This window comes from Callorhinchus milii, unplaced genomic scaffold (genome assembly GCF_018977255.1).
Source record: "Callorhinchus milii isolate IMCB2004 unplaced genomic scaffold, IMCB_Cmil_1.0 Scaffold31, whole genome shotgun sequence".
NCBI lineage: Eukaryota > Metazoa > Chordata > Chondrichthyes > Chimaeriformes > Callorhinchidae > Callorhinchus > Callorhinchus milii.
In genome coordinates this window covers 2,388,900-2,404,062 of record NW_024704772.1, presented here as the reverse complement: position 1 = coordinate 2,404,062, position 15,163 = coordinate 2,388,900, and the positions used below count along the sequence as shown (strand labels likewise).

Below are 15,163 nucleotides of genomic sequence, written 5' to 3'. Positions count from 1 at the left end.
ACTGATGGTGGAACGGAGGGCACGAGGGACAGGCAGGAGGCCGGAGCCAGCCTGGCGGAGGCAACGGGGAATGAAGTGGGGAGTGAGCAGGTCGAAGAGCTAGGGAGGTGCTCGGGAGAAAAGGGATTTGAAGACGAGTGCGAGAGGCTCTTGAAACGAAATATAATGGTATTTTACATGAAAGGTGTTAAATGAATGCATGTTGTTGTTGGATGGGTTCATGTCATTTGTCCAAAGGCAGGTGAGAATGTGACTTCACTTTGTTCCCCCCCACCCAGTCCGCAAAAGGAGCATGATCTGCCGAGCTTTTCCGCTGCTCGTCCAGCTGGGACCACCCTACCTATTAGGGCTTTGGCTTACAGGGTTAACAGGAGCTGAGTGGGAGTAAGTCTCTTCATAGAGGTAATATAACCGAGTGGGAGGATTCCCTGTCCCCAGTGACTGGTCGGCCTTTCCAGGTCCTGCTGATGGGCTGGGCTGCAACCAACAGTGAGGGCCCTGGAATACTGTGGACCCTCCTGGCTCAGGAACCTGGCTAGAGACCGTCATAGAGCGGGGGGGGCGCGGGCGCGGGCTCGATTCCGAAAGGTACGTCACCTTGGAGCCAATTCAGCTTCGAGGAGACCCCGCTTACCTCCCACCCCCCACTCCGGCCTCCCCCACCCCCTAAGACTGATAGTCGGTCACTAGTTGGTCGTTCGACATCCGACAAGCTCGAGTCCGTCGCCCACACTGACATGTCAGACAGATAATTACAGGCCAATCTCCTGCTAATCGAGCCATCTGTCACCGCTGAAGAGTATTGATTGCCTGGCTCTCCAGCCCGCTGACAGTTTATGTGCCTCACTGTCATTACTGCATAAGATCGAGTGTCAGACAGGCATCAGGTGCCCAGGCCCTTGGCAGATGCTGTCTTGTTTGATCAGGGTGGGGGGAGGGGGGTTGGGGGAAGAGGGAGGGGGGGTGTGGGCAAAAGGGGAGGGGGATGGGACTGAGGTAGGGTGAGAATTTGACTCGTTCCAGTCCTTAATTACCTGCTGCGTAAAATAATTGCTTCCTTGTGTGCGCTCTTCAAATGGCAACTTCACACCCCTGAACCTGTGGCCATGGGGTCAGGAATATCATGGCCATGGGAAACATGGGAAGAGGACCTTGACCTAGGAACCCTGTGAACTTCCTGCTCAATTCCCTCCCCCAAGGCTCTCCATTCCCTTCTCCCAGCCTTTGGAACCCTCCCCCGGAGGAGTCATTGGGTTAGCGCTCTCGCCTCGCAAGCGAGAGAACCCGGGTTCAATTCCCGAGCAGGGCGAAACCTTAGTCTCCTTACTCCACACACGCCTCTGTTTAACTAGTAGTAAGTGGGAACCCCGTTGTTAATTGATTCGCGGATCATTTTCCAGGGGGTAATAATTGCTCCCCCAAAAAATAATATTTCGGTCACTGAATCCACGACTGTTTGTGGGACAATTGCTGTGCGCAATTGGCTGCCGCGTTTCACCCACAACATACACAAGTCAATCCACTTTACAGTATATCCTGTGAAGCACTTGATATCGCGTCTTTGAGACGCCTCAAAGACATAAGACGCTATATCAAATGCAAGGATTATTAGTTTTATTACTCTCCATTCCCTTCCCCCAGACCGCTTAATCTTCCTTCCTGGTAGTCCGTTCCAGTCATTATTTACCCTCCGCATAAAATAATTGCTTCCTTATGTTTGTTCTTCCATTTTTGCCCTTCACACTCCTGGACCTGTGCCCACTTATATCTGAGAATATTTCTCAATAACATGTTATATTACTTCTACGAAGTCTCTTTTCAAGACCAAAGTGCCCTGCCATATCCGTATATATTCCTCATAGCTCATCCATGTCACTGGGGGCAGGGAATTCTCCCACTCAGCTTCCATTGACCCTGCAAGCCAAAGCCCCAACGGATAAGGTGGTCCTAGCTGGACAAGCAGCGGGAAAGCTTGCCAGACAGCGATATCAATGTGGTTTTAGCCGGTTAGATTCCAGCATTTACCCTCAACGTACACTCCGGAATCTGTAGGTGGAAGGCATGGAAATCTCAGTTTGGATTGGAGTCTCATAAGCACGGTGATGGGTTTCCGCATGGGTCAGACACCCGGCTGACCAACACAAAAATCACTGGACTGTACAGATCAACAATAATATCTGGGGATATTAACGCAACTGAATTTGTTCTGGTATTGTGCACCATTGGATGGCGCTCTATCTCTCACCGGCTCACTCTACTGCTGATGTTCCCATCGGCTCGCATCTGGAGTCCTGCAGGCACTGTATCAAATGTATTATTGCTGTTGCACAAGCTGGAATGTGTGTTAGTCTCTGGTGGACATTCAAGTACATCGCCCTCTGTCGTCAATTAAGCGCTCCGAGACCCTGCCCCACATGAACGGCGGGCGCTGTGCGAATCCCCACTGTTTGTGGAGGATCTGCAGGTGATGATACTCAACTGGATTACCTGCAGAATCTAAGAGGGTAATAAAAATGGCAATCCTTGCCCTTGACACCTGTGTCATCGTTGAGACGTCTCAAAGCGCTTCACAGGATACGCGGTGAAGAGTAGTGATTTGTGTATTTTGTGGGCGAAACGCGGCAGCCCATTGCTCACAGCAGCGTCCCGCAAACAGTCGTGGATTGAGTGACCAAATAATTATAATCTTTTTTAAGGGATTGTTACCCCCGGAAAGCGATCGGCCAATCGACTAACAACCGGGTCCCCACTTACCGCTGGGGAAACACAGGCGTGTGCGTGTGTGCGTGTGTGTGTGGACTAAGGAAACTGGCCTCAGCCTTCGCCCTGCCGGAAATCGAATAGAGATGCTTTGCGATTGCTAACTTTCCTCTAACTCTCTCTATCGCTCCCTCGCTCAGATCTGGCCCGGGTCCAGTGAGGAAGAGCTTTATCCTGGCCCAGGATGGAGCAAGCCCACAGAAACCCTGGCCCCGGGCTGACGGCCTGACCTCGGTGATGCTCGTGGACCCTTGGCAAGCAAAGGGGATGTGCAGTCGGTAGCTCCTCAATCTGCAGGCTGGTCGAGGGGTGGAAATCGCTTAATCGCAGGACGGTAAGTTACGGATTTTATTGCCAAAGGCTTTCTGATCCCAGTGACTGTTCCGACCCATCACCGGCTCATGAATTAGATAAGACATCTGTTCGTGGGACACTGCCTTCGCGACGTCTCAAAGCGCTTCAGCGAATATACGGTGGAGTGGGGCGACTGCGGAGTTTGTGGGCCAAAACGCGGCAGCCAATTCCGCACAGCAGTCGTGGATTGAAATAGTAACAGCAATAATCCTCGCGTTTGACACGGCGCCCTTTTACCACACGTCGTCGAGACGTCTCAAAAGCGCTTCGCAGGACCCACCGCGTCTGCGTTGGGGGTTCGGTTCGAGTTCGGAGTCCTCGCTTTCTTGCGCGCGAGAGATTCTTTTTACAACTTAAAAGAACATTTTTATCTTCTATTCTCTACAGTGGTGGGGGGGGGGGGGGGAATGAGAAAAAAAATGTCTCTTTTGATGTGCAAACACACACACACACCCCTTTCCTTGGATGTTGAGAGCTTTTCACAGTATCTCCTCTCAGCTGAAATCGATCCGTTTCTATCTCATCTCTCTCTCTCTGTGTGTGTGTGTGTGTGTATTTGTCTGTCTCCCCACAACACAACAGCCACTTCTGAAGATGTGATCACACACACACACACAGGAGAGAGAGAGAGAGAGACGCCCTCTGTGTTTCCTCCAAAGCGATAGCACACAGGCAAAATAAGTCGAGACTATCTCACTCACTCTTTCTCAACCACAAACCACTTCACTCTACTGGGAGACACAGACAGAGAGAGAGAGAGAGAGAGACAGACACACACACACACACACACACAGACAGACACAGAGACAGACAGACACAGAGAGAAAGAGAGAGACAGACAGACACACAGAGAGAGAGACAGACACACACACAGAGACAGAGACACACACACAGAGACAGACAGACAGAGAGAGAGAGAGACAGACACACACACACACAGAGACAGACAGACACACAGAGAGAGAGAGGAGAAACAGACACACACACACACAGAGACAGACAGACACACACACACAGAGACAGACAGACAGACAGACAGAGAGAGAGAGGGAGCCCAGCCATCCAAACCAATTACCTGGGCTCAAACATGTCAGACAGACAGAGAACACCTTCCTAAAGGGATCGAGCAGAAAGAACAAACTTGTGGGGATTAACCTGAGCGAAAGGGAATGACTGAAGAAAGCAACTTGCAAGGTTTGCACACACACACAGACACAGACACACGCCCTCTGCTCAACCAGACACCGACACCACCACAGCCAGAGACCGATCTCTTTAAAAGCCACTCAGGTGAGCCCAAATACTTAGCAAATGCACATATTTTTTTTGGGTGCCTATCCATTGAGGCATTTGCTGTGTGAGTGTGAGTGTGTGTGTGTGTGTGTGACTTGTTGGCTGATGCTCCTACTGCTTGGATTTATTTTTTTGGAGCTGTTAAAAGCTTTTTTTCCCCCCCCCCCTTCTGTGTGTAAAAAAAACTGTGTGAGTTTCTAACCTATTTCGAGGTGTCTTTTGTATGGGTTGATAACCTGGGGGTTGTAGAGAGAGAGGGAGGGAGGGAGGGAGGAAGGGGGAGAGAAAGAGAAAGAATGAGAAGAGAGATAAAGAAAGAATGAGAGAGAGAGAGAGAGTGAAATAATTCTGACTTCACAAGTTTCCAAACTCCTGCTATTTGCAGTTTGCAAACTCACTTTTGCCCCAGGGATGGCTGTGGAATTATTTAAGTTGCTTTAAGTCATATTTCCACCCTTCCCTACCCAGTCACACCCCCCCCCCCATCCTCTCTCTCTTATACCCCCATTTCTTTCTCATTCCCCCACTTTCTCTCTCTCTATCCCTCTCTCGCTCCATCCCCTTCTCTCCCTTCCCTTCTCTCTATATAGACATCTGTCTCTTTCTCTCCCCCCTCTCTATTCCCCTCATCCCCCCTCTCTATCCTCCCCCTCTCTATCCTCCCCCCCTCTCCCTCTCTCTATCCCCTTACCCCCAAATATTTATGCCCTTGTGGTCAGATCAGTTTGAAGTTTGGGGAAAAATGTGGGGGGAGAGGAGGCGAATCATATATTTTATTTATGTCCCTGTAACAGTCTGCACTTGAGGGGTCAGTATCCCCTCTCTCGCCCCCCCGTTCCTTGTTTTTTCCCCCTTACAATAAACTTTTCATTGAGAGCAGAAGTTGGTCACAAACAAAAAGTGGAGAGAGAGAGAGGGAGAGAGATAAGAGAACGAGTTACTCCCCAATTAAAACACCTCCCCAACCCCCTCTTTCCCTCTTCACCTCCTCTCTCATCCCCTCTCCTCTCTCTATTCCCCTTTTCTCTCTCTCTCTTCCCCTCCTCTTGCTCTCCTTTCCCCTTTTTTTTCTCTCTCTCTCTCTCTCTCCCACCTCTCTCTCTCTCTCTCCCCCTTCTCTGCCTCTCTCTCTCTCTTCCCCTCCTCTCCCTCTCTCAAAAAAGAAACGCAACGTTTTGGGTTGGAAAGAGGCAGATTTGACTTTTCTGTCTGAACAGTGGGTGTGTGGATTGAATAAAAGGGGAGAAAGGGGGGGTGGGAGGGAGAGAGAGAGAGAGACTGAACAGGAAGCATAAACAGCTCTCTCTCTCTCTCTCTCTGTGATATGTGGGCAGTTGGATTTGCTATAGTACTGACATGTGTGGACTTTAACCCACGAAGTTTGCACAAGTCTCTTTTTTCCCCCCATATCACATCCCCACAACAACTTGTGTTCGCACGGCACCCTCCGCGCGGGGTCTCATAGCAGAGTGCTTGACAGCGGTGGAGCACGATGCCCAAGAGGAAGGGGCAAGGAGGCGGGGTGGTGGCGGCGGTGGCGGCGGCGGTGGTGGTGGGGGGGGTTGAGGGCGAATGTTACAGAGATTCGGGGCGTAGCGGCTGAAAGTGCGGTCGCCGACGGTGGAGGGCGAGGGATATGCAGGAGCAAGACAGCTTTAGTCTTGTTGTTTTTTTTAAAAAAATACCTTTTTAAAACGCACGGGTTTCGCCCACGACACACACACACACACACACACACAGTCATTCCACTTTACAATACATTCCGTGAGGCGTCCCTTGAGACGTCTCGACGACCTGCTCTCGCCAACCCGCGCCTGATACTTTCTGGAATTGGGTAAGCGGGATGGGTCCTTCCAGGGAAAGAGAGAAGAGAGAGAGAGAGAGAGAGAGAGAGAGAGAGAGGTCGAGAGAGAGAGAGAGAGAGCTCATTCCATTCCAACAATCTATCTCTGGGATTTCCATGTGTAGGTCGGATGCTTGGAATTCTCAGTTTAATTTGGAGACTCTAACGCAACGGTGAAGGGTCTCCGCATGTGTCGGACACCCGGCTGACCCCCAAAAAAACACACAGCAGTCGTTCCTTCAAAGTACCTGCGGGAAACCCAGCTTCGAAATTGGAAGCACCTTTTTTTTCCCCCCAGGTTGAAGGACAAGGGTACAAGTCACCGGTGGGAGACGTTGCACCCGGGTTCTAGATTGATTCCAGTCTGGGGTCTGGATCGACGTTTCAGAGGATTCAGACTTTAGTGAATTGTTGAATTCAGTCTGGACTGCGCAGCTGATTTTCTACAGTCCTGAAAAGTGACTTTATGGGACTAAACGACTTCATAACTGAAAGCTGTGCACAAGGAATCGAAGTGGGATTGATTTAGAACCAGGTAGATTATGGGTTTCGCCCACTAAAAACATACCGTCAATTCATTTTACAGTGTATCCTGCAAAGCGCTTTGAGGCGTCTCGAAGATGTGATAAGGTGCCGTGTCAAACACAAGGATTATTATTATTATTATTGCCAACTGCATCCACAGAGGCAGATCTCCATCTTGTTACACCATCTCTATCTGGGAATGGTCCTTAGACAGAGATCAGGATGGCGAAATCCGGGCTGAATTTTCCCGGGAGCGCTGAGTAAAGCCAATTATAGCCCCCCGGGTGCAATCAATTAGGTGGTCAGCCTGGTTCAGTTGGTAGCACTCTCGCCTCTGATTCAGAAGATTGCGGGTTAAAGCCATAGATCGGGACTTTGAGCTCTCAGTCTAAGCTGACGCTCGGTGTTAGGGGAATACTGTGTTGTTGGAGACGCTGTCCTTTGGATCAGACAGGAACCTGGTCCTGCTCCCTGTGCCTCAACACCTGAGACACAAACAGCTGTGGATTGAGTGACCGAACTATTATTTATTGATGTATTTATTTGAAAGGATTATTATTCCTCCCCCGGAAAGCGATCCGTCAATCGACTAACAACCGGGTTCCTACTTGTGTGCGTGCGCGTGTGTGTGCGTGCGCGTGTTTGGAGTAAGGAAAGTTGCCGAAGGTTAAATTCCGACCAGGAATCGAACCCGGGTCCTCTCGCTTGCGAGGCGAGCGCTCCAAGCACTTCGCCTCAGGACTCCGCAGATTGACTGCACTCGTCTAGGTGCACGATAACGTTCTCGTGCCATTATTTGAGAAAGGGTCATGATGTCCCAGCCAGCAATCCTCCAGATAAATTCATTATTGCCTTTGTGTGCTAAGGGCTACGATTGATTAATGACTGAGCCACAGCTGCTAACCTGTGCTACAGATGCAAATGGACTCGGTTCTGTTACCGAGGTATGAAGCTAAAACAAATACGACAGACCACACAATCGAAAGCTCGGTCACCAATCTACTTAGTACGTCCGTTCTGAGAAGAAAAGATTAGCATTTTTATCGCATCTGATCACGACCAAACATCTCAAAGCCCTAAACAGGTAATTACTGTCGAATCCAGCGACGTTTTTGAAGGTAATTTGCAGCGGCAGTGTGCAAGCACCAGGTTCCTGCACACAGCCATGTGGTCAATGATTAATTTATCTGCACACTGGGATAAACTCCCTACCCCTTTCCAATTGGAGTCCTGTAGCTCAGAGGTTAGAGCTCTCGCCTCGCAAGCGAAAGGACCCTGGTTTGATTCCCAGACAGGGCAAAACCTCAGGCAAGTTTCCTCACTCCACACACAGCCGATTGGCGGATCACTTTTCCAGGGGTAATGATCCCTTCCTAAAAAAAAAATGTGGTCACTTGTGGGGACGCTGCTGTGAGCAATTGGCTGCCGAGTTTCGCCCACAAAATACACAGTCAATTCACACTACAGTATATCCTGTGAAGTGCTTTGAGACGTCTCGAAGGAGTGATAAGGCGCCGTATCAAATACAACTGAATCGTGGGCTGATTCAAAGCTTAACTAAAGCCAGCGGGAGCAGGAGAATCTGGGAGCTGCTTGAATCCTGGCTTCGGATGAGTTGTTGACGGGGAATATTCATTCCCGTTGGAAGCATTTCTGTTCTCTTCAGTGAGACAGATGTCTTCGGGTTTACTGACTGGATGGCGGTGCAGGACGGAATAATAGCAATATTATTCACGGCTGTAAAGGCATGTTAAGGCGCTGTATCGAAAGCAAGGACTTTCAAAGCGCTCCGCAGGATTTTCTGCAAAGAGGAGTGACTGTGCATTTTGCGGGCGTAGGGCAGCAACCAATTACGCACAGGTGTCTCACAAGAGTCGTGGATTGCGTGACCAAATAATATTTTTTTAAAAGGGATAATTGCCCTTGGAAAACCGATCCGCCAATCGACTAACAGAGTTCCTACTTACTGCGAGGTAAACAGAGGTGTGGAGTAAGGAAACTTGCCCAAAGTTTCGCCCTGCCTGCCCGGGAATCGAACCCGGTTGCTCTCGCTTGCGGGGCGAGTGCTCTAAGCCATAAGCCATAAGACTCCTTGCATTTGATACAGTGCCTTCGAGACGTCTCAAAGCCCTTCGCAGGATTATACTGTAAATCGGAGTGACCCCGCGTATTTTATGGGCGAAACGCGGCAGCCAGTTTGATGTCCCACAAACAGCGATGGAGCAAATTGTCAGCCTGGACAGACACCAGGTGTCCAACAGCACCGAGGGACCTTTAACATCCACCTGCACCGGCTCAGACGGAGAGTGAGATTTTATGTCTCATCCAAAGGACTGCAATTGGCTTTTCCAGCAAAGGAATATAACTTGTTTGCTCCCCTCTCTCATATCCCACACCCCATAAAAAAACGTAACTTGGAGGTTGCATTCGACAGCTATGACTCAGGCACCTGGTTACCTTAGTGCGGTTACCGAAATAATAATAATATAATTATAATAATCCTTGCTTTCGTTATAGTGTCTTACCACATCGTCGAGACGTCTCAAAGCGCTTCGCAGGATATATTGTACAGGGAATTGACTGTATATTTTGTGGGTGAAACGCGGCAGCCAATTGCGCACAGCAGCGTCCCACAAACAAACTCAATCGAGTGGCCGCATTATTATTTCTTTGAAGAGATTATTATTACCCCTGGAAAAGCGATACGCCAATCGACTAACGACCGGGTTCCTACTTACTGCTGTAAACAGAGGTGTGTGTGTGGAGTGAGGAAACTTGCCTAAGGTTTCGTCCTGTCCAGGAATCAAACCTGGGTCCTCTCGCTCGCGAGGCAAGCGCTCTAACCCCTACGCCACAGGACTCCATAATCGAGCGAGTAAGGAGAGATGATTTCCACTGGTCAGCGAGTCAGTATCGAGAGGGAAATCGATTTAAGATAGACGACTAACAACTACACTCCACTGAAACGACGGGATTCTGGAGCAGGGAGGGAAGCTGTGAGCCGCGGATGCCGAGCTCGAGAAGCAATCACACGGAGCTGCTTTGCGTTACAGCCAGATCCGGGGGAAGTGGCGCGAGAGAGAGAGAGAGAGAGAGAGCGCGCGAGCGGCCACTTGTTTTCGTTCTCGTTCCTTGACGTTCTCCAGAGAACCTCGGGAGGACTCGAAGCAGGGGATTGGCTCCTGCTTGAACGAACGCAACGCGCGCGAGGGGATAAAGATTGTTTATAGCTGATCGATTCCCCAGGCACTGTGCAGAGCTGTGCGGAATCGGGCCGTGCCAGGAATGTTAAGCAGAGGGTGGCCCTGGATGTAAATCTTATTGCGTGGCACACGGCCACACACATTCCAGGTTAATGCCAGCACCGAGCTTTGCTACGTCAAGATCAGCTGGAGACGCAGCGAATGTAATAACAATAATAATCCTCGCCTTTGATACAGCGCCTCATCCCGTCTTCGAGACGTCTCAAAGCGCTTCACGGGATACGCCGTAAAGTCAGTTGATCGCGTAGTTCATCATTTCGCTAAACTCTCCCAAGAGCTTCTACGTGTCCGGTGCAGTGACTGTGTATCAGTCAGTTCAGTGTAGTGACTGTGTATTGGTGGGGAGCAAGTCCTTTGCAATGTTACAAGGGGAGTTCTGTGGCTCAGTGGTTAGAGAGCACTCGCCTCGCGGGTGAGAGGACCAGGTTCGGAGGGCGAAATGTTAGACAACTGTCCTTACTCCACACTCCTCTGTTTACCGGCAGTACGTAGGAACCCGGTTGTTAGTCGATTGGCGGATTGCTTTCCTGGGGGTTAATAATCCCTTCACATTTTTTAAAAAAAAATACTAATGTGACCACTCAATCCACGACTGGATGTGTGGGACGCTGCTGTGTGCAATTGGCTGCCATTTCTCGCCCACAAAAAAACACCCGCCCGCTTTACTTTGAGATGTCTGAACGATGTCATAAGGCGTTATATCAAATAACATAACGTAAGAAATGCAAGACGAGAAAAGGCCACGGTCCATCGAGTTCACCTTCCACTTTCCTGCACATATGTCCCAAACTATCTATGTCCAAGTTCAAGGATTATTATTATAACGGCACTGACGGTGTGTGTGTGTGTGTGTGTGTGTGCGCTGTGTCCGGTTACCTACATATGCTTCGTTTTGTTTTGATTCATTCTGCTAAGGTGACATCCCCAGAATAGTGCTGGATTGATTGTCAGCCTTCAGATGGGAAGGTACTTCCAACGTTCGTTACAGAACCCGATGACAATTTTAATAATAATAATTCTCGCATTTGACTCAGCGCCTTATCAGGTCTTCCAGACGCCTCGAAGCGCTTCACAGGATACACCGCGAAGTGCAGTGGCTGTGTAATTTGGCAAAATACTGAAAAGGTGAAAGCAGTTTCTCTTTTCCTCACATTCTTGGCCAACAATCCTTCAGTTTGTCATTCACCCAGTGGCTGCGCACAAGTTGGCTGCGGTGTTTGCCTATGAATACAATCACTGCACTTGATAGCAATTGTGGAATCCTGTAGCTCAGTGGTTAGAGCTCTCGCCTCGCAAGCGAGAGGACCCGGGCAGGTCAGGTCGGGGCGAAACCTTAGGCATGTTTCCTTACTCCGCACGTACGCGCACACACACACACACACACACACATGCCTCTGTTTGCCCAGCAGTAAGTAGGAATTCACTTTCCAGCATAATCTGTGAAGCGCTTTGAGACGTCTCGAAGATGTGATAAGGCGCCGTATCAAATACAAGGAGTATGACTGTTATATTGAGCTCACAGTCTGAGAGAGAGAGTGCACATTCCAGTTTGGTTTGGAGACTCTTTTAAGCACGGTGATGGGTTTCCGCATGCGTCAGACACCCGGCTCACCCCCTAAAAATCCAGCCGATTCTCCAGATGATAATAATAATAATCCTTGCGTTTCATACAGCGTCTTTGAGACGTCTCAAAGCGCTTCACAGAATATACTGTAAAGTGGAGTGATTGTGTGTTTTGTGGGCGAAAACCAATCCCCAGAGGATCGAATTCAAGATCCTCATCCTCACCTACAAGGCCATTCCCGGCCTCGCTCCCTCCTACTGTCCCCCTACCTACCTGCCCGTACCCTCCGTTCCTCTGGCTCCGGTCTGCTCCACATCCCCCGCCCCAACCGCCCTACCATCGGTGGCCTTCAGCCTCTCAGCCCCGAGGCTCTGGAACTCTATCCCCAGTGCCTTCGCCGCTTCCTCCCTTTCCTCCTTCAAGGCCGGTCTCAAGTCCTTTCTCTTTGACCTTCAGCCTTCAGCTCTCGACTCTCTACCCCCTCCTCGCTCCCTCCCTTCCCTCCCCTCACCCTGACCATTTCCCCCCAATGCTCGGGTCCCGACCCAACTGTACAGCGCCCTGGGACGTCCTCCCGACGTGAAAGGCGCTCTATAAATGGAATCTTGTTGTCGTTGTTGTTGAAACAGGCACTTGTTGGCTTTATAGCCATTGGTGGGAACGTTGTTGCGTGTGTATAATTTAACTGCCAGGTTTGCCTACAAAAACACAACACTTGTTATAATTACATTGCGAAGCACTTTCAAACGTTCCACTGTTTCAAGCAGGGTCGTACAAAATCCCCCCCCCCCCTCCCACACACACCCCCCCCCCCAGCCATGACTTTAGAGACGCGAGTAAACAAGACGTTATAGAAAAAAAGGAAATGAAATTCTCGTCTCCTCTTTGACGGACACGAAGGCGAGGAAGCAATCTTGGATTTATACGTTGGCTGTAGTTGGGAGCATTTGACCCAATTTTGAGCGCCTCGTTATATATATAGAGGGCATCATGTCATAGCACTACATGTGTGTGTGTATAAAGCACTGACTGTGTGTGTATGTATGTGTGTGTTTAAAATAGCACTGACTGTGTAACAACTTGCGTTTATATAGCTCCCCTCACACAGGGTAGCGTCTCAGAGTGGTTAACAGCACCGACCGCGTGTATAATTGCACAGTGAGTATGAACACGTATATAATGATTATAATCCTTGCATTTGATGAAGCGCCTGATCACGTATTTGAGGCGTCTCAAAGGGCTTCACAGGACGCACTGTAAAGTGGAGTGACTGCGTATTTGGTGGAAGAAACATAATACATTTGATTTGCATCTCCTGGACAGTTTGGGACTCCGAGACATGGTAACCCGAAGGCTACATAACACCCACAGCCCTCCGCGCAGCGATCCGGGTTCGATTCCCAGCCGGGTCAAGGGAAATTTCCTTACTCCGACACGCACGCCTCTGCTTACCCGGCAATAGGTATCCAGTAAGGATCCACAAGGGTGCGATGTCAGTGCAAGCCGTGTTGCTGCTGTTGTGTAGTGACTGGGTGGTGGCGGGCGAAAGACGCAGAGGCCGTTTGGGTTGCCCGAAGCAGGAAATTCCCGACGACAAAGTGGCCCCAAACTGAGAGGGGATTCAAAACCCCTTTGAAAAATGTTAATAACGTTTTTTTAAAAAATAACGTCGGTCGCTCGATCCACCAGTGTGTGTGTGTGTGTGGGTGTCTGTGTGGGGGGGGGGGACGTCGCCGGGCGCCATTGGCTGCCGCGTTGCGCCCACAAAAGACACAGTCACTCCGCTTTGCAGTGTATCCTGCGAAGCGCTTTGAGACGTCCCGAAGGCGGGATGGGGCTTATTATGGTGATGTACATTGTCCGAACCCGCAGTCACGGCTGTCGTGGGGAGATATTGTAGGCAGCACTGCCACCCAGTGGAGCTCAGGCTGCCTTTAATCAACCGAGGACAATAACTCTTTCCTATCAGGGATTTGCACCTCATGTGTCTTCCGAGAAGGCATCACTGGGGCAGAGGGGGGGGGGGGTGTGGGGAAGGGGAAGGGGGGAAACAAACACACACACGCGCGCACACACACGTGCGCCTCCGTTTACCCGCAGTAGGTTGTTAGTCGACTGGTGGATCGCTTTTCCGGGGGTAATAATCCCGTCAGAAAAAAAGAAATAGAATCAATAATAATAATAATAATATTAATGTGGTCGCATCAACCCGCCGCTGTTTGTGGGGACGCTGCTGTGCGCAATTGGCTGCCGCTTTTCGCCCACACGACACGCGGTCAATTCGCTTTGCGGCGCATCCTGTCGAGCGCTTTGAGACGTCTCGCAGACGTGATCGGGCGCTGCACCAAATGCCAGGATTATTATTATCAATGATAGTAATTATTAAGCGTTAACACTGCTCTCCTCCCCCCCCCCCCTCCCCGCCTCCCCCACGCAGGTTGCCGCAGTCCGTAGAGTAATGATCATCCTCCTTTACGCCATGGCTGTTTCCTATTTCGGAGGCGTCGAGACCGCTCCTGTGAACCTCAGCGTGGCGATGCCAGGGCCCCAGGCCGAGCAGCGGGCAGCGGGCACCAACGACTCCCTGGGGAGCGACTTCCAGCACGTCAGCCCGGAGTCGTGGGAGAAGGAGTGGGATCTGTACTCTCCGCGGGTCATGTTAGCCTCCGAGCCGCCCGGGATTCCTCCGCTGCTCTTCATCATGGAAGCTTCGCTGAGCCAGGCCGAGGTGGCCAACAGGACAGAGCGGGCCAGGCGGCAGGCGGGGGGGGAGCAGGTCAAACCCACCCGCAGGGGCGAGCTCTCGGTCTGCGACAGCATCAACTTCTGGGTGACGGACAAGCGGACGGCTGTGGACATCAACGGGTGGGTGGTGTCGGTGCTGAACGAGGTGCCCACCTCCAAGGGACCCATGAAACAGTTCTTCTACGAGACAAAGTGCAACAACAACACCAGCACAGCCAGAAGCGGCTGCCGAGGGGTAGACAAGAGGCACTGGGTCTCCGAGTGCAAAACCAAACAGTCCTTTGTCCGGGCGCTGACTGTGGACCACAGGAAACAAGCGGGGTGGCGGTGGATAAGGATAGACACCGCGTGTGTCTGTGCCCTGAACAACAGAACTACAAGGACGTGACCCACATCCCTCCTCCCTCCCTCCCTCCCCCATCCCTCCCTCCGCTGTTTATCTATTCGCGTTGTAAATAGATATAAATATATAAATTATTTTGAGTTTTACGGTTTGCATGTACAGAATCATGACGTTTATACAATGAACTTATTTCGTATTTATTATCCCACTCTCCCCCCCCCACCACCCCACCCCTTCCCCCGAATTTACAGGGCTGCTGATGTTTGTATTAACTTATTGTATCGGAAAATATATTATTCTCTACTTAAGATGCTCTCCTAATGTACTGGGTTCCACGCCGAGGTATGAGAGGCGCACCTCACCCCCCTCCCCACCCAAACACACACACACACGCGCACGCACTGAGATACACACCACCTACACACAGATAATAATAATAACAGGAAAGAGTTAACAAATCGCAGTCAGTCACA

General features: G+C 50.5%; 1 protein-coding gene across 3 annotated transcripts; it reads left to right on the top strand.

Annotated features, from left to right (window-relative positions):
• The first annotated feature begins 3,059 nt into the window (after window positions 1-3,059).
• Window positions 3,060-14,769, top strand: ntf4 (neurotrophin 4). Of its 3 annotated transcripts, none has more exons than XM_007909861.1 (2): window positions 3,060-3,094; window positions 14,040-14,769. In XM_007909861.1, exon 2 carries the CDS (start codon window positions 14,061-14,063, stop codon window positions 14,733-14,735), a length of 675 nt encoding a protein of 224 aa, XP_007908052.1. In that variant the 5' UTR covers window positions 3,060-3,094; window positions 14,040-14,060; the 3' UTR covers window positions 14,736-14,769. The 3 variants fall into 3 exon arrangements, with proteins under 3 accessions (XP_007908052.1, XP_007908053.1, NP_001280081.1); XM_007909862.2 differs by lacking the exon at window positions 3,060-3,094 and adding an exon at window positions 4,302-4,404; NM_001293152.1 differs by lacking the exon at window positions 3,060-3,094 and having other exon boundaries at window positions 14,061-14,735.
• Window positions 14,770-15,163: the final 394 nt, after the last annotated feature.

Excerpts from the sequence above, each read along its gene's own strand:
- ntf4 (XM_007909861.1), top strand. The coding sequence starts at position 14,061 with ATGATCATCCTCCTTTACGCCATGGCTGTTTCCTATTTCGGAGGCGTC.